The 24,332-nt window shown below is 39.5% G+C and overlaps 3 protein-coding genes across 5 annotated transcripts in view; 1 reads left to right on the forward strand and 2 right to left on the reverse strand.

Annotated features, from left to right (window-relative positions):
- The first annotated feature begins 443 nt into the window (after positions 1-443).
- lamtor3 (late endosomal/lysosomal adaptor, MAPK and MTOR activator 3) lies at positions 444-8,365 on the forward strand. Its single transcript, XM_070979660.1, has 7 exons — positions 444-542; positions 822-862; positions 1,232-1,266; positions 1,416-1,474; positions 3,068-3,201; positions 3,585-3,648; positions 5,312-8,365. The coding sequence occupies exons 2-7, from the start codon at positions 854-856 to the stop codon at positions 5,383-5,385; spliced, it is 375 nt and encodes a 124-aa protein (XP_070835761.1). The 5' UTR covers positions 444-542; positions 822-853; the 3' UTR covers positions 5,386-8,365.
- On the reverse strand, positions 6,198-18,528 carry dapp1 (dual adaptor of phosphotyrosine and 3-phosphoinositides). Its single transcript, XM_070979658.1, has 9 exons — positions 18,421-18,528; positions 16,886-17,008; positions 16,297-16,430; positions 12,230-12,360; positions 11,391-11,438; positions 10,134-10,196; positions 9,889-9,974; positions 7,390-7,477; positions 6,198-6,424 (listed from the first exon to the last, which is right to left on the reverse strand). The coding sequence occupies exons 1-9, from the start codon at positions 18,477-18,479 to the stop codon at positions 6,401-6,403; spliced, it is 756 nt and encodes a 251-aa protein (XP_070835759.1). The 5' UTR covers positions 18,480-18,528; the 3' UTR covers positions 6,198-6,400.
- A 1,636-nt stretch (positions 18,529-20,164) lies between these two features.
- atp10d (ATPase phospholipid transporting 10D) overlaps positions 20,165-24,332 on the reverse strand; it is a 58,794-nt gene continuing 54,626 nt past the window's right edge. For all 3 annotated transcript variants that reach the window (XM_070978863.1, XM_070978862.1, XM_070978861.1), the window contains exons 22-23: positions 23,992-24,179; positions 20,165-22,636 (exon numbers count right to left, since the gene is read on the reverse strand). In XM_070978863.1, coding sequence (XP_070834964.1) covers positions 22,441-22,636; positions 23,992-24,179 — 384 coding nt within the window. In that variant the 3' untranslated portion in view covers positions 20,165-22,440. The remainder of the gene's footprint in view (positions 22,637-23,991; positions 24,180-24,332) is intronic.

A 24,332-nucleotide genomic window follows, 5' to 3' on the forward strand; every position in this document is an offset into this window, starting at 1 on the left:
GGATATTCTATTAGTAGCTGGCTATATTTAGACTTGTTCTCATGGACATGACAACTCCTCAGTGCCTCTTGATTCTGTTTCGACAAATTGTGCATTGTCCAATCGTATCTGATTATCTACTGGAATACTACTAGTCTGAATGAAATTATCCAGATTTGAGTGCTGTGTGATACACAAATACTCACGAACTCTATGTCTATAATCGTGGTTATGGCCCTGCCTCTAAGGTTTCAAAGCTGCATTTATAAACCATGTCACATATAAATAAATAAACAAATAACTTATTACTGAAAAATACAGCCTACATCCAGCAACCATTAGCTGAGGTGAACAGTACTTAACAGACGTATTTAGCAGTTATTATATGCTGCCGAAGTGTACAGTTTACCACGCATTGCAACATTGTTGCGCAGTACCAACTCTCCTGAACACTCCTTCAAGAGCCGGAAACAAAACAAGTCTATCATGTGATTTCTGCTCGTGCCTCTTGTCCAGTATGTAGCTGTTAGGTGTTAAGCTGACCGAATAAGGATTGAAAGAAGGTATTTGAACCCATTTGCTATCTTGATTTGTATTCTTGCTTTATTTATTAATTCAGCCTTTCAAATTAATTTAGCATACAGAGGCATACTTGAGCAGTTGGCAGTTCATTGATTAGAGGAAGTAACAGTTAGCTAAACACATCGCCAGTTCTTTTGCTCATTAGCTTCTATGTTAGCATGCTCTAATTCACTTCACAGAACCCCGGTTTGGCTATATTAACAGTCCAAGTTACTGCTCATTCGTGAGGACGTTTAATGGAGCCTGTTTTCTCCCCACAGCTGCTGCATAACACGTTGAAACATTGGCCGCCATGGCTGATGTGAGTATGGCCTGTCTGTCACTCCTCTTCTGGTTAGCTCGTTCAGTAGCCCCTGCCTTTCTCTAGCACGGAGGAAGAGGGAAAAATATTTTGTAATATGTACAAAATACAAAAAGTTACACCGTTATATATGTGATGTTCCCAACAAATACGTGGTTTATAAGTTACAGCATTTCGGTAACTGAGAGCTCGAGCGTTAAAACGATGTGATGTGATTGTTTTGTGTACATTTTGGGAGTTTGTGTGACCTACCTGGCTGGCTGAATGTATGTGCGCTACACACGTAGTTGCCTTATATTTAAGATGATCGCCTATATACTTGTCAGTGACACTCAGCTTGTCTAATTTTCGACCATGATTTCTTTGCAGGATTTGAAGAGATATCTGTACAAACAGCTGCAAAGGTGTGTATGATTGATGTTGTATAATGGTAAAGTTATTCTCCATGTCAAAATGAAAATGTGACTCATCAATGTGACTATGAAATATGACAATGAAATCAGAATGTGAAGTGTTGAGTAATTAGTAAAATCTATTGTCTGTTATCCATCAGTGTTGAAGGTCTTCATGCTATTGTAGTGACAGACAGGGATGGTGTCCCAGTTATCAAAGGTAAGAAACAATTTTTGAATCCTTCCTGGCTACATGCAGTCCACTACAACCCTGCAGCATGGCTTCACACACTGATCCATGATATTGTGGTCTTGTTGGGAGTAGGGCCATCTAATATGGAATGTGTCACAGTAAGCTGGTTTTCTCCACATACCGTCTTTAAAAGCATGCTCGTTAAAACCCTTGCAAATGATCCAGAATGTGGCAGCTCGCCTGGTCTTCAACCAGCCCAAACAAGCACGTCACTCTGCTGTTCATATCCCTCCACGGGCTCCCAGTTGCTGCCCACATCAAGTATAAGTTGTTGATGCTTGCCTTCAAAGTTGGCACCAAAACCTCTCCGACCTACCTGAACTCCCTCATTCAGGTTTATGCTCCCTCCTGCGCACTACGCTCTGCCCAGGAACGGCTGCCACCTCCAAAAAGCCTTAGGTCTGCAGCTAGACTCTTTTCTTCTGTGGTTCCCCAGTGGTGGAATGAGTTACCAAACTCCATTCGTTCTGCAGAGTCCCTCTTGATCTTTAGAAAAAGACTAAAGACCAAGCTCTGTACTGAACACCTTCTTTCTTAAAACACAAAAAAACTAAACAAACAAACAAACAAAAAATTCTCTGTTCACTCTATGCATTACTTCGTAGCACTGCCTCGTAGCGCCTATGTCCAGTTGGACCAGAAAGTTGCATTAGGGCTCTTATTCTTGTTGTTCTCTCCCGCCTAGAACCTTGCTTGTGATGTATGTAAATCACATATGTACATTGCTTTGGATAAAAGCATCTTCCAAATGACAAATTGTAATTGTAATTGTGTGTGTGTGTGTGTGTGTGTGTGTGTGTGTGTGTGTGTGTGTGTGTGTGTGTGTGTGTGTGTGTGTGTGTACGTGTACACAAGATCTGTGCATCAGAGATTATAGTAATGTCATCTTTATTACAGTGTTCTTAGATTGCAGAATGTGAGGTGCATTTAATCTCTCTGTGTATTTAACCTGGTGCTGCTTGAGCCTTTATGTTAATGAAACACCATTTAGTTCAGAATGGAGTCATGTTGAAAGTGTGACATGAATGTTACAGGTCTGACAGGTCAGACTGCTGTCACAACTGTAAAGGAAAGGTGAGGTAGGGACTCATTCAGAAAGAAGACTGACATGACTGACATCATCGAATACATGTTGTAAAGGTGCTCTGTGATCTAAGGCCTTGTTCAGACTGCCAGTCCTAATCCATTTTTTGGCATATCCAGATTGTATCCAGATTGATTTTACAGAGTCGGGTCAGCAAAAAAAAAACAATGTGATTTTTGTTAATTCGATTCAACCCACCTTTGGTGGTTGAGAAACAAATCAGAAGGGATTTATTGTGCAGCTCCTGGCATATGAAAAACATATCCACCCACTACACTGGTAGATTATCTGAATAGATATTCCACAGTAGAGTGTTGTGAACAGATCATGGGTGAGTGGTTTGATTGCATGCTTGGTTTGTTTGGAAAGTAAAAGCAAGTAAGTTTTGTTATGCATATGTTATGCACATTATGCACAGTGAGCAGCCACTCACTGTCTGGAGAGCTGTTGCTATTATTGCTTCTGTGTCCCTGCAGTTGCCAATGACAACGCCCCAGTCCACGCGCTGAGACCCGGCTTCTTGTCCACTTTTGCTCTGGCTACAGATCAAGGCAGCAAGCTGGGCCTTTCCAAGAACAAGAGCATCATCTGCTACTACAACACCTACCAGGTCAGATGCTGGCGTTCCAATAATCATTCCATGCACAATTCCAGATAGATTTGTCGGATAAATGCTATAAAGGGATACAGTTTTGGCCCTTTCAGGTCAGTTTCAACCACCTCCAAAGTGCACGATGTATTATGGTTGATTGTACATTTATTTAGAACTGGAAATACTATGCAGCTTGTTTATGAGGAAGCTCTACTCAGCTATCACATGTTCAGTTTCATAGAAAACACCTCATACTAGGGCAACACGTGAGCTGTGAACGTGGTCGATTTCTGGCCGTTACTTGTGATGTTTCCGTTTTTAAATAAGCTTATAGTGATCCCCTTTTCCTTAAGTCAGCAGTTTTTGGCCTAACATGTCTGTTGCGTCTCTGGGCTGAACAGATCGTGCAGTTCAATCGGTTACCACTGGTCATCAGTTTCATTGCCAGCAGCAACGCCAACACAGGTAACTATCTCTTCCAATGACTTCAGTCCACCTCAGTCCACTTTTTGCGCTTCCTCTGAAAGCCACAACGCACTTAAGATAATAAACCCCCTAGCCATAAAGCTCTGTGGCAAATCAGTTATTTAACCTTTCATTTACAGTCTGTTTCACATGGTCTCTTTTCTCTCTTTTTGACGCAGCCAAAGCAAAGTGGTGATGTTTCCAAACCTTTGGTCACAGCTACAGAGTTGCTAAGATTCACTGTGTTTTGCAGTGTTTGTGGAAGGGTACTTAAGACAAAGGGGGAAACACAAGGCCATGCATAAATATTTATCAAGCATCCAACATGTTAAAGTAAGATGATGGGCAATCGTTAATAACATGAGAGGGATGCTCAGCCTCAGCCTGCCGCTGGTGTTACACTGTATTCTGTGACCCATCAGATGTGACCTGTAGGTGTGCATCTATGCAACTATTTCACCTTCACCTAACATGTGCATCATGTACCCACAGAAACATCAGAAATTTATTAAGCACATATTTTATGAATTACAAAGTAGAATTCATATTCTTTTCACTGTGTTTTTCTTTACCTCTCTACCACAGGAAAGATGAGTCAGGACAGAGTTAAAGAATGGACCACAGCAGTGGTTGTACATGCTGTTTTTTTAAACTATAAGATGTCAAACAAACACCCTAAAAAGATTCGATAAGGGATTTGAAGAGATTCGGAACTGGATTCAGATTAGCTAAAACGCTATCACAGCCCATCCCATGAATGAATCTTTCAGCTTTGTTTGTTTGCATTGCTCTGCAACAGCCAATTTCATCAATAGTAAGAGTCCCTCTTACTATTGATAAAATTCAAGGTTTCAAGGCCCTGAACACAGGAGGGGTCAATCTTAGGAGTCTCAAGTTTGTTCCTAAATTTCAGCCAGCATATTAATATCTAAAGCAGAATCTATAAAGGAATGAATAAAATTATCTGAAAATATTATTCATATGTGTGGGATCAGAGATTAGATTGTCAGAGGGATCTTTAAATTTAAGCTCTAGCAAAACTAAGGAACTTAATGTGCAACTAGCATAGATAATATACCATTTAAAGCACAGTCTGCAGGAGCTTCCACACCCATGTCTTACTGCGTGGGTCGCTCAACCAGAAGTCCAGAGCATGTCTGTTGTGTCTCTGGGCTGTCATCAATAACATCAATATTATATTTTTAAAACATTCCGAAAGTAAGTTGCGAAATGCCCGTCATGAGCACAAATAGTGATCAGTAACAAATAGTCCGACCAGAAGTATTCAAGATTTCCACAAGATTGTATCATATGGTCCTTGTTCAGTGTCCAGTTGTCAGGAAATTGGAGCTTTTTTGAACACTTCAAATGTATTTTAACTTCATCTTGGTTTCTTATTCATATAATAACGTATTCTGTTGTAGCTGCTCAAGGGTGAGCCTACATTTTTCTTATATAGCCGTATAATATTACAGTGTCTCATTTTTTGATGACTAAGAGCTGATATGCTGTGCTGGTGGTGTCATCAGAAAGGTCAGGGTCACCACAGACATTTCACTCCATCCTGTGTTGAACATGCCTTATTTTCCACATGTGCCTCTCTTGTTTGGAGAGCAGCTAGATGACTCATAACATTTGGGCGGTCCTCTTTGTGTGTCCTCAGGTCTCATCATGAGTCTGGAGAAGGAGTTGGCTCCTCTAATAGAGGAGCTCAGGCAGGTGGTGGAGGTGACATAAGCTCTGACAGGACAACCTTGAGCAGCATCCACAGCAGAATCACCTGTCTGGACCATGAGCTGCTCACTGAATCTCTCTGTCTCTAATGGTGCATTAATGTCTTGTGGGAAAACCAGTCTGGAGGTTTTCACTCTTCCATGTAATGACATGGAAGTGTCAACATCTCCTGACTTGTTTACATCATGATTGAGCTTTTGTTCTGTCAACTTTGCTTTCTGCCATTTTCTGTAGAGTTTAGGTGCTCCTCTTCAGCATTTTCAAGGCTTAGACAGAGTTTATATGTCAAATCAAATGTCATGAAGTCTGAATAAATGTTTTATTTTAGCACCCAAAAGTGGTTTCCCTGCTTTTTTTTTCATTGTAGGGTTTTAATGTAAAAATATGTAGTTTGTATTGTACAGTACTCTTACAGTAAAGGTCAAGTCCTCCATACATTTTATTTCTTTGACAATTGCAGTCCAGCCATCGCTGTTGGAAGGTTGGCCTGATGTCATTTTCTATGTGATGCCTTTTGTGCTAGCAGCCAAAAGTGTTTTTAAGAGCTATTCATCCCTTGCTGCGAGTTAAAACCTGCACAGGGTGTTAGACATCTGGAATCTGTGTCGTTGATGCTTTGATTTTTTTCATTTCAAACCCAAATTGGATAAACATCTGTAGAGAATTCAAAAAGTATGGGGAGACAGACTAGCACATTGTTGGTTTTGGTGCAGCAATACCCTTTAAATAGTCGCTAAAGCAAATGGCCAACTTAAACATGCTAGGAACAAACATCCTCTTGGAAGAAAAGTAAAGTAAGACTGCTAACAGGAGACTTATCCCTTTGCATTAAATAATTTATGTTACAGAACAAAGTGGAATCACATCCAAGTTCTGAGCCTCGGGTCACAACGCTCAGAAACGGGTTTCAGTATTATTCATTCAATGTTAAGTCCTCAGTGTTGAGCAATGTGGTTCTTCATCGTTCATCCAGCTGATGTGACATCTGTGAAGGTGGGGCTTCTATCCATCTTCAGTGTCATCGACCTTTTCTTAACTGTGACTGGAAACAAAGAGAAATATACTGATCTGTTTGTTTTTAGCCAAGGCAGCATAAAATGTCTGCTGCCACCTTCAAAATACTTGGGTTCAAGTCATCATCAGATCCTATTTTTTCTATGAATTTGAGTTGAATAAATGCCCCACTGAGGTGTCACTGAGCTGTCCCTGAACCCATCACATTTGCAAGTTTACATTGTTACTTTATTAACAAACCTTCAAGCATAAACATTTGGGTTAACCTTCCAGAAATGGAGAAATGAATGAATATTACTAAAATCATGATCAGTGACCACGTACATTCTACACTGATGGTTACAGTATGGAGCAGGGTAACTAGCTGACTATGAAACTCTACATCTCTACTCACATCTCTAAATATATGACAACAACCACACTGCTTGGAGCAGACTTTGTCACACTGTACTGGAGTGAATTTGGAACACTCTGTAAGTCTTCTATCTCAATCAGTGACCGTGATCACAAGGTGTGAGGCTGTACACCACCAGTACAATCCCAGCACTGAAAAAAACAGCAGGAACACTTGCCCTTCTTTTCCAGCACTAGGTCAGACTATAGTACCATTTGTCTATATGAAGCTGTTGACTGATCTAAATGGACCATTTAACTTATTTTTTTCCCTATAGCTCAATGAATTTAGTTAGAAATGTAGCTCTCAAAAGCTGAATCTCCCCTTCTTTTACAGTGCACAACCCTTCAGGTAAACAGGTCACAAGAATTCAACTTTAAATTTCAAACTGGTATTATCAGTCTTGTGCTACACACACATGCTGTAATAGAGTACAGCAATGTTTTGTTTAAGCAGCAGAGGCTCAGCAACTGAAGAAACATTGTATTTTTCAGGAATAAGGAAGTAGGTTAATATTACACAAGCAAAGTTTGCAGGAGTTCAAGGTACTGATAGAAATGTCCTACTTCCTGCCAGCACTGCAGTCTGAACAAACTCACCAGTTTCCACCTCAGAATCTTGATCCACTCGTCTGCCTCCACACCCGTCTTTGCACAGAGATAAAATGTTCTCTCAGGAAACACCATGCTGTGAACCCACACACATATGAAAAGTTACTGACTGGAAATGGGGGAAGAGTTGTGCATTACAGTCTATTATCTAGTGGTGTGTGGAAACTAAAACCAAAACATTTGCTTTGTCATTTGCCTTTAGAAAACTAGGAAGCAGGCACTCTTTTCTAGTTGAGAGTGTCTATTCTCCTCATCGTCCACAGTGTGACAGTAAACATCACAGTGTGATTGCACTGAACAACAACTTTTGGAACAAAATGTTTTGCAGTGGTGGGTCCATGATGTTGTCAGATCTGATCTTAACAGAACCGTGAATCACTTGTCTGATGGTGGCCATATAATTTCATCTTGTTTTACACTGTCCTTAATCTGTAATTTTTCAGAAAGCTTGTCACATTTAGTTTTGCTCAACTCTAAAGGATAGGTTCACTGTTCAAGTCTGTCTTAACATTCTTGTCCTTATGAACACTGAAACGTGGAATCATTCCTCCTGTTTACACCTTTACAAGATCCTGTTCAGCGGACCTGCAGTACTCAAATGAAAGACTTTCTCTAAGTTATGCTACCAGTTAATTCTAAATAACTAGTTGGAAATGCAACAACTAGACACAGTCTCTCTTCTCCCTATAATTAGTAGCAAATTACAGAGTTCTTTGGAAGAAACTTATGGGAAACTGTTTGAAAATTATGGAACACAATATGAAGAGTTACCATTCCTATCTGTGGGTTTGGTTTGTCACGCCTGCATAGCAATTGAAGTTGTGTGTTTTCACATGTCTCAGTGCTCAATGTAAGTGTAAGTGTATTAATGATGAGTAAGTATTTGGAACATCTATATTTTTTTCATTTTAACCATTAAAATAATGCTGAATGTATGATATCTCCATGGTGATAAAACAACAGCAAGAAATGCTTTTGCTTCAGAAAAAGCCTTTTTTTTCCTTTCAGGTGTATTTCAGGCTCTACATATTACACCTCAGCAGCCATGCCTGTGGAAAAAATTCAATCTGAGCCATGAAATCTGGATTCTGGCATGTCATGTTCAGACCGCTTTGCAGTTACTGCTGAATTCATCAGGCTTAACCTCTAATGCAGTGGTTCCCAACTTGGGGTCCACACCCCCCTCTGGGGGGCGCCAGAGATCACAGGTGGTGCACACAATTTTGGTTGTTGTGAGGTTACCAAAATTATATTTGTGCACATTAAATTTATAAAATCCCAATAACACCCCCAATTGGATAATCAGAACTCTGTATAATCCAAATGAAAACATATTTTTTGGTCCACATTTAAATTCATTAAGCTATTTGTTACCTATGACCTTTTATTTTTGCAAATAAAAGTTTGTAATTAATCACTTCATTCTTTTAGTGTGTGTATGTGGGTAGGAGTAGGGGTTGGGGGGCCTGGCTTGTCTTGGACACAGGCAAGGGGGGCTTCAAGGAAGAAAGGTTGGGAACCGCTGCTCTAATGCACAAAGCCTGTTTGTCTGATAGAAAAATGACCAGATTTCTGCTGGATGAAATAAAAGCAGACAGTTGAAATCAGCAGCTCTGTTTGGATCGCTCACTAACTGTTCAGCATTGGACATTCTGTGAAAGGTAAAGAGAAATCAGTGGTTGTAACATCTGTAAAGACACTGCTGCTTTGAGCTCATGTGCACTTCTGCTCCCATCCCCCACACCCCCTTTCTTCTGTTATTTTACTGTTCAGACTTCCCTTTTTCAAACAACACAAGTGGCAGATTTTCCTGCCCAGGGGAAGTACAACTAACCTGAACCAGATTTGGTTTGCTTTATCTTCATATTTTTGGTGACATATGATACATATTGGACACATTTTGCCTTTGATGTTTATGTCCATATTGCATAATAGTCACATTTTCCAAAAGCAAAAGATGACTTAGTCAGATGTCCAAACAACATCCAGACCTAAAAAAGACTGACTCTACTATCATGGAAGACAAGAGACAGCAAATTTCACTTTTTGACATTGTTGATCAAAAAAAAAAAAAAAAAAAAAAAGATTTAAAAGGATGAACTGATTATTGAATTTATGGAATGTATTCATTCAGACCTCCAAGGGCCCCAAAAGACAGGTTGGGGGGGGGGGCTAGAAAACTAAAATGAAACTCACTAACTCTAAACCAACACATCTTCATACCTAAATGAATAGGTTGATTGTCAATGACTGATTAACATTGTGAAACACTGTTTGCTTAGGTTTAAGCACCAAAGTATGTACATTATGCTACTTAAAATGGTAAATGTTGCTTTCCCTTTCACATGTGACACCTTCTACTACTACTACTTTGCCTCTACAACCACCCAAGTCAGCCACAGAAAATAACTAAAGGCATCTGTATTGAGGGATGAAACAAAAATTTGTGTGCTTAAAATCACTGATCACTGGCTGACCATCACTTACCAGAAACAGTTAACTCTGTCCTGAGAGTAGTCGAACTGGACTGCAGAGCAGGTTCTCAGATCCAGGGTTCGAATGGGCTCCTCACACTGAAACAGAGACACTTTACAGCTTGCACATACACACTACAAGTTCAAACCCTCTTGTTTTTTTGTGTGACGTGAAGTAGCTGAAATAATTGCTCCAGCCTCACGTTCTAACCAAAAAAGTGAAGTTGTGAAATGGCATATTTAGCACACAAGACTCACCGTTTTGTCTTTGAAGTATTTGAGTTCGTATCTGTTGAGTGTGAACCACCTCTGTTTCCAGTTCTGCAAAAATGTTTACAAGTGGATTTATTTTAAATATGACCTTAGTGTTCAAACACTGAACCACATGTTTCTAAGACCCAATTTGTGCCTTGCATTAAAATGCATTTTGGGTGATCAGATTGCAGTTGGATAGTGCTTGCTGCGACCCTCTTCTCCAATTGTCTGGTCAAGTGCGTGTTTGTTCTGGACAACACAAGTTCCAATCTTCTGCAAATAAATCCTGCACACATTGACATTGACACCCAGTCTTCATCTGTGAAGGTCATTATCACTATCTTCTTCCACCAGTCTTGAATGCATTCCTGTATCGTGATCGCCCTCTGAACAGTGGTGGCACTGAGCACAGCTGAAATACAAGCAGCTGCATTAAACAGGCTTTTCATTTTTGGACCCGCACAAAAAAAGAGGAGGGTGTAAGAAGGAAGAAGAAGAGCAAGAACAAGATGATGCTGGACCGACTGATCCCACTGACTGGAGACACATTAATACCAGGTGTAAATATAATCAGGTTAAATCATATTTAGATACAATGTGGATATGAGACCTGTTTTAATGCAAGGTGTAAATGGGGTGCAAGAGTCCTGCTCCACTACAGTTTGATAATATTTTCAACTTCAATTTTCAAGAGGACAACTGAAAACAAATTTCCTGATGAAAACAGATTTGTGTTCAGACATGGTGAGGTGTAACGCTCCTACTAACACATTCTCATGCCTTAACAACTGAATAGGTCGATTGCCATTGACTCCCAAAACAACACATAACACTGTTGGAAAGTACGATGAAGGTGGACCTTCATCTGAAGGCAGACGGTTGCACTTTCCTTAGGTTTAGGCACCAAAACTACTTGGGCAGGTTTAAGAAAAGATCAGATGGGTTGAAGTAAGTACTTTACTATTATGCAAGTGTACTTAAAATTTGTCTACATTGACTTTCAGTTTCACACAGGACATGAACAGCATCTCCTGGATCAGGTCCTGCATTTGTTTGACCCTTCCTTCAACCTTCCTCCCTCGAAATGCAGACTTTCTGCTCTGTATAAGACGTCACCTGACTTCCTCCTCTGCTCTGCTCATAATTACTACGAACACTAGCCTAACGGTAAAGGTAAATGTGGGTCATAATAACCTGCTCACACAGTCGACCTGTACAGACATTTTTCTAGTGACGACAGGTTCCTCCTTGAGTTCTTACCTTCACAATTGCTCCTTGTTTCACCAGATAGCCTTCCTTTGTGCCCAGCTGAAACGACATGCTTTGTGTTAGTAGAAAAATAATTCTACAGTGAGAGAAGTAATGACTTTCAATGATAATTCTGGTTTATTCCAACTTGGATCTAGGTCCAGAGTTTATTCGAGCTTTCAACCAAATCTCATGGTTCTTCATCAGTGAATGAAGTTGGTGGCTTCATTGTCATGGGTTTAGCTCAGTTCAGTTCAGTCAGTCCCCCTTGATCTTTCTCTGGCCATCCAGTGATTCCTTGTTGATGACCTCTTCATAGTGGATGCTGTGAGGGGTCTGGTGTTCACATCTGATGCTGTCTGTTCCTGGTGTTCATTCAGTAACTTGTCCAGAGTGAAGTACACATTCAAGTAAACAGTCACTTATTTTTTCTCTTTTGACTTTAGTTAGCCAGAAAACACGTCTGCCTCGTATCATATATGCTAACTGCTAGCATCGTAATGGAATTTCCCATGGAAATTAGCCATAAGTTAACGCATTTGTTGATATATGTTCAAAACTGCCAATATAACAATATTGTTCTTCAACAATGTCTGTAACCAAATGAAATACTAAGAGATGTATTCTTTTAACTGTTTAGTTTTACAGTGCTTCCTGAGTAAAGTTTGGAGAGGATCCAAGCTTGAGTAGAATGTTTTCTTACCTGTTGGAAATTATGGTCTAAAACTATAAATATTAATACCCATGTTGAATTTGAACCCTCCTGTAGATTCTTTCGGTCACAGCACATGGAGGTATTTTGACATATTTTGTTAGCAGCTGTTCACAGTTCTGTGCCGTAGGTGTCTTACCGATGGGGCATTTGGCACCAGATCGTTTTCTGTGCGGCCTGTTTGTATGGCTGTGTGAACTCGCACAGACTCGTAGATGGATGGCTCCTCCACACGCCACGGGTATGGACACTTCAGCACAATAAGGGTTCCTGGTTCAGAGGCAGAGGGGAGGTTACAGGCATGACTAAGAAAATAGAACATCTTGGAAAATACAGAATAGAGATTTAACAATACTGGCAAGTGTTGTAATGTGTCATGTATGTCACTGTGTATTATGCAACATGGGAAAAAGTGTGTGGTCAGGTTTAAGCAATCCTGTAATGCCTCAGCTAACAGCTGGCCAACAGGCCGCATTCTGGATTGTTTCTGATTGACCAATATCTTTTATTTTTATTTTTTTACCTTCTACAACCTGCTGTGCCTGCCAATCGGGGACTATATTTGAATGATAATACAAGCTTGAAAACAAAAATGCAGCATTATCATTTTCCACTGAAAATACAATAATCCAATTTGCATTTTCATATGGGTGTTCCATAACCATATCAAAATGAAAATGGAAAAGCTGTTTGAGATAGAGCCCCTAGTAAAACCTAAACCTTAATATAACAGAAAGAGCACAAGCTAGCTAGTCCCCAGAAACTGGTTTGTTTGTTTGTTTTTGTTTTTGCATGCACAGAGTTCACTGTTGTGTGTTTTGTTCCTGTTCTGTTGTTTCTGAGTTCTTCTTCTTCACTTGTTTGAAAATACATGAACTGATATCTGTCTGTAGAACAAGCAGTAAATATAATTTCACTATCACAATACAAACACATCCAGGGCCTTCTTCTTTACTACTTAAAATAGCATAATGTTATCAAACCAACTGTGGACTTGGACTGTGATAGAATTCATAAAAAGCAAACTGAACAGAAATGAACAAGTATTTTATTTAACTTTCTTTTCTTCCAGGTGGGCCAAAAGGGCTGGACCCCTGTTGAGCTGGTGTGTCATAGCTGCACAGGTGTGGCCACCTCAGTGTTGTAGAACATTACAGTGTTGTGCTGTCCTGTTAAAGGCAGAATATTACTCCCAGCTCTAAATCCCATCCTCCAGTACTCAGTTGTACAGAGGACAGCAGTAGTGGCACAAACCAAGAAGTCTAATCTGAATGTAACTCAAATGCCAAGCCACACACACATCAAGTTAGATACACTCTTCATCACATTAATTTCACAGGGTGTAAAACTAAGTCCGACGAATGTCCTTCAAATATGTGCACACTATACAAAGGGATCAGTGGAGAGTTCCTGGATCTGTATGTCCTCAACGTGAGATCTATAAAGACTTGACCCCTGCACCAATGCTGAGGTGCCACTAGTGGACAGACTACAACCATCTGCATGCATGTTTGCTTTTAGAGAACATCAACAGCTGCACTTAAAGTCTCTCGAGGTCACCTGGGATATGGTTCTCAACAGAGGGTGCAAAAAGAGGGCAAGGTTCTTGTACAGGTTGGCATCGACCGAGGAGACCTAGACATACCTCCTCACACTTTGGGGAAATATGCCTTGTTAAACAGAGCTCTGCACAGGATCTTCTGAGGGATCAATCAGACAGCAGCAATGAAATGGGGCCTTATAATGGGAGCAGATGTCATTCAAGAGTGTTAGGTCAAGAGCATCAATTTTGCAGGAGCATTCATATTGACAAACAGATGACCCAGATGAAAGTGTACTGTTGATATGTATTTACAGTAAATCTTGGATCTGAATCTGAACACCCATATCGGTATATTATATTTATCTTATTTTCAAGTTATTAGAAAATGGCATTTTCACTGTAATTGTGACTTTAATAATGCTTGCACAAATGGAAAATTAGACTACATGGCTTATATTGCATTTCAAATTTGAATTAGCATTTGAATACTCTCAACTTTGTAGCAGAAGTCTTTGTTGTTTTCATTTTAATTTCAAATTGTTAGAAAATAGCATTTTTATTTTCATTTGGTCACCAAAAGAGCAATGTTGACAATGTAAATGGAATAGACTGGGGGCACTGTTTCCCTTACTGCATTTGAATATTGTCCACTTTACAGCAGCTTAAGCCTTTGAAAATGGAATGTCATACAGCTTTTCCATTTTAATTGTAGTTTGGCCAACAAACACCCATACTGGTATGTGAAAATCAAAATGCAAATTGGATTACTGCACTTTCCTTTTCATTTATATACAAATAACAAAGTCATAAAGGGAGAATTATGATGCTATTGTGGAATTAAAGTTTCATTATCAAGTTTTCATTATGATTTTAATATAGTCTCCTATGGGATTCCATAAACATCCTTGGCTGTGTACTACAAACATGTGCCAACGAGCTGGTCGATGTTAAAACTGACACGTTTGTGACTTCCTCACAAACACACCCCAGACACTTCAGATTGGTGGTCACATCTCCTGCAATCTACTGCTGAATACCCCTATACCCCACTCTGACCACGTCATGGTCGATCTGATCCCTGCAGACAGGCAGAAATAAAAGCTCTGTAAACCTGTTGTGAGAATGTTAAAGCAGTGGAACAGTGATGGAATGGAGCAGGACTACTTTTCAGGACTACTACCAAATATCTGGATGAATACACAAAGGTTGTGATGTCATACATCAGCTTCTGTGAGGACTGCTGTGTACCATTATCCACCAGGAAGAGTTATAACCATAGCAAACCCTGGTTCACAGCTGAGCTCACACAGATAACGTTGCAAAAGGAAGAAGTGTTCAGGAATGGGAACAGGAACAGGTTTAGTGTAAATATACAGGTTTAGCAAAGCAGTGAGAGATGCTAAATGACTTCAATAGCTGTTCTCAGCAAACAACACTGCTTCTGTCTGGAGGGGTCTCAGACAGATCACCAACTACAAACCTAAAGCCCCCACACCATCTATGAATTGCAGCTGGCAGCTATGTATCTTGACTTTTACAGTGCTTGATTTTTATTTTTCTATTTTCTCTTACTGTGTTTATTGATGTGCACCAAAACACCAAGGAAATTTTCTTTTATGTGCAAAAGCAAGGATCAGTCACAAACAGCAGAAGGGCTGTAAGTGAGCTTGAAACTGAAGTGCAGTTCATTCAAAATACTTCCCCTAGACTTTACAGACTCTAATAAAACAGATCACATCAGTCAGTTTCTTGCATCTTACTCATGGCTCCCAATTTCAAACTACTGTGTGTTTGTAGTCAAGCCTTTCCTATATTTGTAACACAAACTTGTGGTGGAACAAATAATTTCTAACCACAAAAAGGCTCAAAGATAATGTCACCTTCACTAGGCAGGTCAGAAAGTCGTATACGTTAGTGTACAGAAATATAATTGAAGTATAGCAAAGTCATTACACGTACACTTTTGTTTTTTGTGCTTGATTTAAAGTATTTTTGACATATACTTTTAACACGGGTACTTCTAAATTGATGTCATTAAGTTCTATTTCAATGTATTAGAAAAGAAAATACAAATTCTACAATACTTACAGTGGTATTTCAAAGTACTTATGAAAGTATACTTTAAACAAAGTGTATTATAAATTGTACTTTGGTGTACTTAGAAAAAGTGGACTAAACAAACACTTTTAATTGTAATAAAGCATACTTATGAAAAGTATACTTATTTTCAAGTCTTTTGTAATACACTATTAGCATGTTCAATTAAGGTGTACCTTGATTTCACCTCATTTTAAGTATATTTAAGTATATTTCCAACACATTGGTGATATAATATAGCTGTACTGCAACTGTGTTTTGAATGCTCATGAATCATGATTGTGTACTGAAGTACATTTAAAATTTGTAAAAATTGTGCCAATTTAGCAACTATTTACACTACAAGTATACTCAAGTATTACTCAAGTGGTACTCAAGGACTACCTGAGTACAAACAAAAATAGCACGAAGTGTTCTCAGTACATTCTTCAAAAAGTACCATCCAAGTATAATATTTTTCACCTGAGTATGAGAGCATGGAACCAGAAAGAGAGAAAAGAAAATAATATTGTTTTACTTTATAAAATGCAGTATGCTCATCAGTGAAGATTTGAAGTGCTGCTTACCTGCGTCGCTGCCCAGCAGAGGCTGGTTAGCAAAGTGGTTGACAAAGTCTTGAAGGGTGGCAAACACGTTAAACCCAAACACATAACCATTGTCTTTGCGTGTCACATGAAAATGCTTGACGGAATCCTTCGCCCTGTCAAATGACAAACAACATTTAATGTTGCATTAACATGCAAAAATACAATAATCTTAGAAAATGTTATACAGTGGGAGTTTGTGTACTGAGTGCGCTGAATGACATAATCAAGATACAGCTTAAAAGATTATATTTGTTGGACATCGTCCAGCAAATATTTGGCATACTTGTTTGCCACCCTTTCAAAACACATCTCATTCATTAGTTTTGTGTGTATTTATTCTGTGTTAATTGTACTGGTGACATCAGAAATGAGGTTGTTGAGCAAGCCCTACATTAAGGTAACTCAGTTTATCATCTGTTGGACTTGGACTTATATAGGTTCAAGAATGGATTTTAGCATCAGTGATCTACTGTGACATGAGATGTTTATGGTGCCACCATTTATCAGTGAAACTGAATAAAACCACAGTCTATTTTATTTAGAATGATGGTGTTATAGGCAGACTAACCTGACAGAAAGGGCAAAGCAGCTTGGTCCCTCATTGCTGTTCCTCAGGAGGTAACTTCCATCAGTCCCATTGGACAAGAGAAGAGCTTCGGCAGCATGGCGCGACAGGTCATAGTGGTACCACCTTCAAGAACATCATGTATCATCATAAATAACCTGTAACTCAATACTGTTGAGAACTGAGAAGAAATCTATTCAGATCTATTAAGTGTTTCATGGACAAAAAGAGGTTAATCTAAATGACCATGTTCAGAGAAAATATAATCACAATCCAAGAGTTTGGAACCAACACAGAGTGTCTCCAAAAGCTGAGGGTGCCACAGGGTGTTCTCTACAATGCTGAACAGACCTTCTGGAGGTTTTCAGAGGAAAAGGGGGATAACCTTTGCCATAAAACAAACATCAGACTGTAAAACAGATGTAACGGAAACTGGTAAGGGGATGTGAAAGTTAATTATTTGCATCAAGAGTTGCTGAGAATATATATTTAAAAAAATACTGATGCCCATAGCTGAAGAAAAATGAACACAATATAAAAGGAAAAGGCACTAAATGTGGCGAAATAAAGTACCGTTCAGTCCATATTTTAAAAGCAGCTATAAATGAAGAGGAACATGAAGAGGCTGAAGTGTTTATGAGTCTGCTGTTGCTGCTTATAAAGCTCTCAGTGATAACTGTTATATTTGTACAATCTCATCACTTGAAGACAGTGACGCTGTGTATCCAGACGAAGAAAGAAAGAAAGAAAGAAAGAAAGAAAGAAAGAAAGAAAGAAAGAAAGAAAGAAAGAAAGACAAAAACCCAGCTACATGCGGTGGGGCACCAACATACAAAAAATGATGTATTTATGGAGAAACAGTTTCAAAATCCAATTTAACCTCTAAGACCCGAACTCCGGCATGGTGGAGGCCAGCTCATTGTAACGAAGGGCATCCTCTCTGGCATCGTGTTGCATTTTCTCCATTCTATGAGTACCTATTAGTATCTTTTTCTTGCACACTGGGCCACCGTAGAGAATGCTTTATAATGTTTTATTATGTTTCACCATAGGAGCATCAACACGGCACTTCAGAGGCATTCTTTCTTTATTCTGGTGGATTTACTGCCTGAGTTGTGGGACTAATTTAATTAAGGGTTAGGGTTCGGGTTAGTTAGTTAAAACGATTTTATTTCCTCCGCCAAGCCTAAATTAGATTTGTCATTATGTAACGAACAGAAATTGCAAACGGTGAACCAACTTCTGTAATTATGCTATCGAAATCAAACGAACCGCGGAGACAACTGAGAGCTGACAATCTATGGCACTGTAAGGACAGGGAATTATTAAAAATGCCTGTTTTGTTAACTCTTAACATGTGCTCTAAGAATTGTATGTTTGTGAATGCGTGAGAATAATTTTAATTGCAAGGTTTTGGCACGGAGAATGGAGCAGTCCGAGGCTCGTTCGCCTCTGGCAGCGCGTCGTTTTCTATCAGAGACTAAGACAGAAACGAGCTTTATAGCAAAGCAGTTGTTAATGTCTCCGGATAGTCTTACCCCAAAGACTCTAACTCGTCTCTCATGTCCTCAGAAGACGCATCACTGTAGAAACTCATCTCTCCAGGCGGACTCAGACACCAACCATCACACCTCAGAGTTTGGAGATCATCTGATGATCGAGCAGCCAGACAGAAGTGAAAGCTTCAGTGAGACACACCTTGAGGAAATACACTTTGCTGAGGCCATTAGTGTGTGTTCAGTGTATTTCCCCTGTGCATCTGTGAATATGACCTGTCTGAATTTCCAGGCCACTTAACATTACAGAGGTCACCTGGCTAGAAAAAGCCTGAAGACGGAGAGGTGACTCATTCCACTGCATAAGGAATGTTTTGAATATAAAAACCAAACACCACTTACGATTTATTTCTGGGAGCTGCAGCTGAAAGCTCTGCAATCTTTATTTTCCTGTGATTGTTTGGTGTTGGCTTCACCAAACAATTAAAGAGACTCTGAATCCACCTCTAAGAACTGAACTGTGAGTTTCACTGCTCACTTGGTGCTTTGCAGCCACTAATATTCTGAGAGACTCTGATCAAGCTGAACTCTATCTGTAGCTATATCTGCTATATCTACAGCTGTGTTCAAAATAACAGCAGTGTGTTTAAAAAAGTGAGTAAAGCTCAAAATCCTCATAATAGCTTTTATACAAATATACACACAAATGCATTGGGAACACTGCATATTCTATTCCAAATCAAAACATGGAGAAAGATTGATCAAATTTGTTATTACTTTACAGAAAGTGAAGAAAAAGGAATAATGGGCTGTTCAGAAGATTTACAAAATCTGTTGTGTTTTTAAAGGCTGACTATCATATTATCAATCTAACAAGATGACTTCAGTACAGATCTCAAGTCATTTCAGCACACTGTACATGGCACAGACTACACAGATCTGAACAATCTGTTTATTGCAATGTCTGAAATCAACAAATAATTACAAATAATCAAACATATACATCAAATAAAACTGAATTCGTACACAATATAAAAAAATCTATTAGTGACTGCTGGTGATTGCACTAGTCTTGAAGGCTTTGGAGAAAGGTTGACATCAAAGTTAAAGCTGAAAGAATATCTTCATGTCGTGTTACACATGCTCAGTACTACACAGATGTACATAGAGACAGTAAGGTCACTTCACTGCTGGACTACTGTGCTCAGGTTTTCAGTCCCATAATGCACTCACTGTTAGATACAGCTGTCAGAACCAGTGTTCCTCTGCTGGGCTGCACCACCAAGAACTAAATGAAATTAGTGCAGGAATCATATGGAATTTGTTGACCCGACTTTTTTTTTCTTAATTAAGTTTTAATTTGGTTAATTACTCTAAGATGAAGATTTCTGTGAACATTGTATTTATTTCAAAATGAATCACTACGGCATTGAATGAAAGGCCAAAAAAAAGCTCACATCACACACGGCTGAATTGTTCATAATTAAAAGAATTATTCTAATTATTATATACGATGGGGTGATCCAATGGCCCTCTAGGGTGCCTTCGGGTGAAAAGTGTAATGCAATGCTATATAGGCTGCCCTGGATGCTAGAAAAGAGATGGCCTCTATGTGCTCCCAAATGATTTAATAGTTAATAGATCCCTGTGAAAATAATAAGACATTCTATGATAAAACAGATTCAATCTTAACCAGGTTTTGGAATATTTTCACCATAAACGCATCATGATATTTTGCAGGATGTTCATCCTCCGCTGCAGAGTGCCCTTTTTATTTTTTGTAAATGTATATTTTTTCTACCAACAATACCTCCAACAATGTAAAACTAAACAATACGCAAGACAGTCTGCAAATATGTTAACATGATTTGAAGCTATGGAGGTAAAACTTGCACAGTCCTTTGATAACAAAACACTTGGTGTTTGGTGCAACCAATCTCATGTAACATAGATGAGGATTCCAACTTTGGTTCAACCATGGGTTAAAATAATAATATGAAAAGAGTGAGCTGGAAAATATTCCAAACTGGAAAAAAAAGTAATTGATTTTTATCTATGTTGATCCTTGTTGGTGCAGCTCGGCCTAAGGATTATGACTCATGCATGATGCATCTAACCTGAGAAACTGCTTAGTTTTAGCGTCTTTGATCCTATGTATCATTGTCATGTCCTTCATGTATAGATAAAAAATTTCAGCCTTTGTTGTATGTTGATTAGAGCAAAACTAGAACATTTGATTAATCCTCCATTTACCCAACTGACCTCATCTGCCATGGTGTCACACAGCAGAGAGAGCAGCTGAGCAGGTAAACCAAAGCAGGTTACTTGTAACATCTCTCTGATCTCTACATACCATCCACAGCTCACAGGGCTGTAAACACATTTCAACAGTTGTAAGCAGTGTATTTGTTAATCATAAAGCAGTGTGTGCTACAAATGAAAGAGACATCAGTGAGAAATGTTCAAACTTTGGACTGAGTCAAAAAAAAACAAAAAAACATCAAGCACATTGTAGTTAACAGGAACTAATGAGCCATGATCCAGACATGTTGACCACACACAGCAGTGGACTGGTGCTGCCCTGTTAATGTAGTAGATAGTGACCACTGTCTCAGTTCAAGGATCAATCACCTCCAAGACAACTGAGCAACTCCTTCCATCTTAATTTTCCATCTGAATCTTAATTTTCTGCTCAGTTTTTGTTGTTGTTGTTTTTTTGTTTTCTCCAGCACTTAGACTGTATATTTGATTCATGCAGCTGTCTTTAGCTATACACTACATGTCCTGCACCAAAAAGCAAAGCGCTCAAGTGATCAAAGCTGGCAAACATAGTTATATATTACCTACAGTAGCAGCTAAAGAGCCAACTGTTTCCTTCAAGAGTTGGTGGAGACCAACCGAGAGCATAAAAAGAGAGTGAATATTGGTTTTCCTCAGGTGGACACAAACATTCTGATGGGATGCTAATGTTGCACTGTGTCTCTTTGTTGTGCAAGTAGCTGTTTGTTAACATGTCAGGTTTGTTTGTTTTTTCTGACCCCTTGTGATCAAAAACATTTGTTACAGCTTTAATGTTCACTCCTGATTTATTGGTTTATAAAATCAGATTTTTGTTTCAGTTGTTCATGACCAACAAGTGTGACACTCGTGTCCATCTGAAAGTAAACCAGTGAAACTGTGATTTGGACTAATTTCAGGAGGCTATGAATTAAAAAAAAAAAGATAAGACTGAGTAGGCAAAAGGTGAGAGAAGATATTAAGGTGGACTTTTAGTGAGGTCTGCCACTTCACTGTTGTTCCAATGAACACCTCTATGTTCAAACACAATGTGATCATCAATCTCAAGATGGAATGTTGAAACAAAAAAACAAACAAACTGACATACACAGAACCTGTTTTGGTTTTGGTTGGTGAGCACTTTCACCTGCAGTGCAAAGGTAGCCTTGATGGTGTGTATCAATCCAGCAGATTCCCCACCTCACCCAGCCTGGCAGCTCACCATGTTAACTGTAGCACAGATTGAATGCCAGTACAGGCTGGTCTCACTCCTTTATGACATATGTCAGAAGATCAATAAGGTGATGATTTCTTCATGTTTAAATGATATACATTGTACAGCTGCTTTAAAAACAGTATTTTCTGAAAATATTTTACATGATGATCATGTTTCACAGTTTATCTTTCCATGAGCAGATATTTCAGACAAATACTGAAATATCAGACTCAACCTTCCAATTCAGTCAGTAAATAGAACATGTCCAATTAAAACATTACTTTCTTTATCGCAGCTTAATCTCTCCAAGAATTCCTTGGCTATTCACATCTAGCAAAATAAGCAGTTTTTAGTGGAGTCTATAAATAGTTGTTGAGTGGAACATCCATAGGTAGCCTTTTACTGGAGCAAAGAATACATACTGTCAGTGACGCACTTGAATCCAGCATGTCAACATCAATGGTCTTACAGTCTGTCCTGAAGTTTCAGGTTTTTTCCTTGCCAGGTCATACACTGGTAAGACTGTCATGACTGGTATGACTGTGTTTGTGTGTGTGCGTGGAGGGGGGTCACGACACTGCTGAGGCTGTGATGGGCTCCAGGCCAGGGTTGTCTGCACCTACTGGCAGCCTGTTGACTCTTGAATGACTCACGTTCCAGCGCTGCATTCTCCTGCGGTACCTTTCAGAATGCACCATGTCTGTCTGAGCTGATTTCAGAGCAGCAGAGGGCTGGAAGGTGTTGTGCAGAGCTCGAAACAACAGTCTGCAGAGGACAACACACAAGACAGTGTATCAGTCCACATTGTTGGTGGTTCCACATTGCTCAGCAATTAACTCAGGAAGGGTGGCACAATCAACACCCAACAGAAATACAACATTCCTTTTACTGTATCATTTCACTCGACTAACAACTCCCACTTTAGAGCTGTGTCCCTTTTCAGGCTTGGCCTCCTTGGAAGAATGAAAGAACTTGACAAGTTCAATGACTAAAGTCCGACTGATAGATTACCCAAGCCAATCAAGCCATCAGATTTTAGTTTATGCTTAGCTTTAGCTAATATTGGTAAGAATCAGCCATTAATCAAACATAGTACACACTCTGCTTTACAGGCATTAGAAGGTGTATTTTGCTGTGCGTTAAAATCTGTACTGGATTAACAGTTGATCTGAGCATACAGAAATGCAAGAGAATTCCTTCACCGACAGCATGGGGGATGCTTTTGCATATGTAATCTGTCTATGTATGCGAATGTATCACTGCATTGTTTTTTCCTTCCTTTATTTTTCTGATTCCTTCATTTATTCGTTTGTCTAATTATTTCCCTGACTTTTTTATGCCTCTACAGTACCCTAGTGATCCTTGCAGCTGCCTTTATTTCAGGAGGCTGATGTCATTTGGAGTGCAGGGGGCACTCCTGAAGACCTTTTATGACACTGTGGTGGCATCAGCCATCTTTTATGGAGTGGTCTGCTGGGGGAGCAGCATCTCGACGGCTGACAGGAAGAGACTTGACAAACTGATCAAGAAGGCCAGCTCTGTTCTGGGACGCCCCCTCGACTCAGTGGAGGTGGTAGGAGAGAGGAGGATGATGGCTAAGCTGTCATCCATGATTGAGAACGACTCCCACCCCTGCAGGACACTTTAACAGCACCGGAGAGCTCCTTCAGCGAGAGACTGCTTCACCCAAAGTGTGTGAAGGAACGCTATCGCAGGTCCTTCCTTCCTGCAGCAGTCAGACTTTACAACCAGCAGTGCTCCCAGTAGACCACACACTCACAAGACTTTCAATATGACTGCACTATAATACACATCAACTGTGTTCATTCAATTTCAACTTAAGGTGCAATATATCAATCTCAAGTGCATTTTTACTCCTATGTGCAATATCAATACCCCAATGTGCAATATCAGTACCTATTCAATATTCCTGGTTTATATCGTTTATATTGCTATCATTGATATTTAATGTCCTTTTTAATGATGCCCTCTATTTTTTACTATCCACTTTGCTGCTGTAATACCAGAAATTTCCCCACTGTGGGACTAATAAAGGTATATCTTATCTTGTATGTGTTGTGTGTGAATTTAACAGTGTATTTGAGGGTGGGTGTGCATACCTGGGTAACAGAGCCATCACAGTAGTGAGAGCACATACAATGTAGAAGATAGGCTGGGACATCTGGAGTGTTTCCACCCCAAAAGGGTTGGTGGGAGGGCTACAGGTCACACAGAGCAAACTGAAGACGAGTACAAAGCCAAAGTAGGAAGCGCCACTGAGCACCAACACCAGCACATGAATCCATGTCTGCAGAACAACACAGAGGATTAGAGACACAACTGGAGACACACAGCTTTAATGTCAGTTCTTGTCTGGACTCTGATCACATTTTTGCACAATACACACTCCAGCCTTGGATAACATACATAACATTCGGGCCACACGATTAATTATTCAAAT

This window comes from Chaetodon trifascialis, chromosome 14 (assembly GCF_039877785.1).
Source record: "Chaetodon trifascialis isolate fChaTrf1 chromosome 14, fChaTrf1.hap1, whole genome shotgun sequence".
NCBI classification, from domain to species: Eukaryota; Metazoa; Chordata; class Actinopteri; order Chaetodontiformes; family Chaetodontidae; genus Chaetodon; species Chaetodon trifascialis.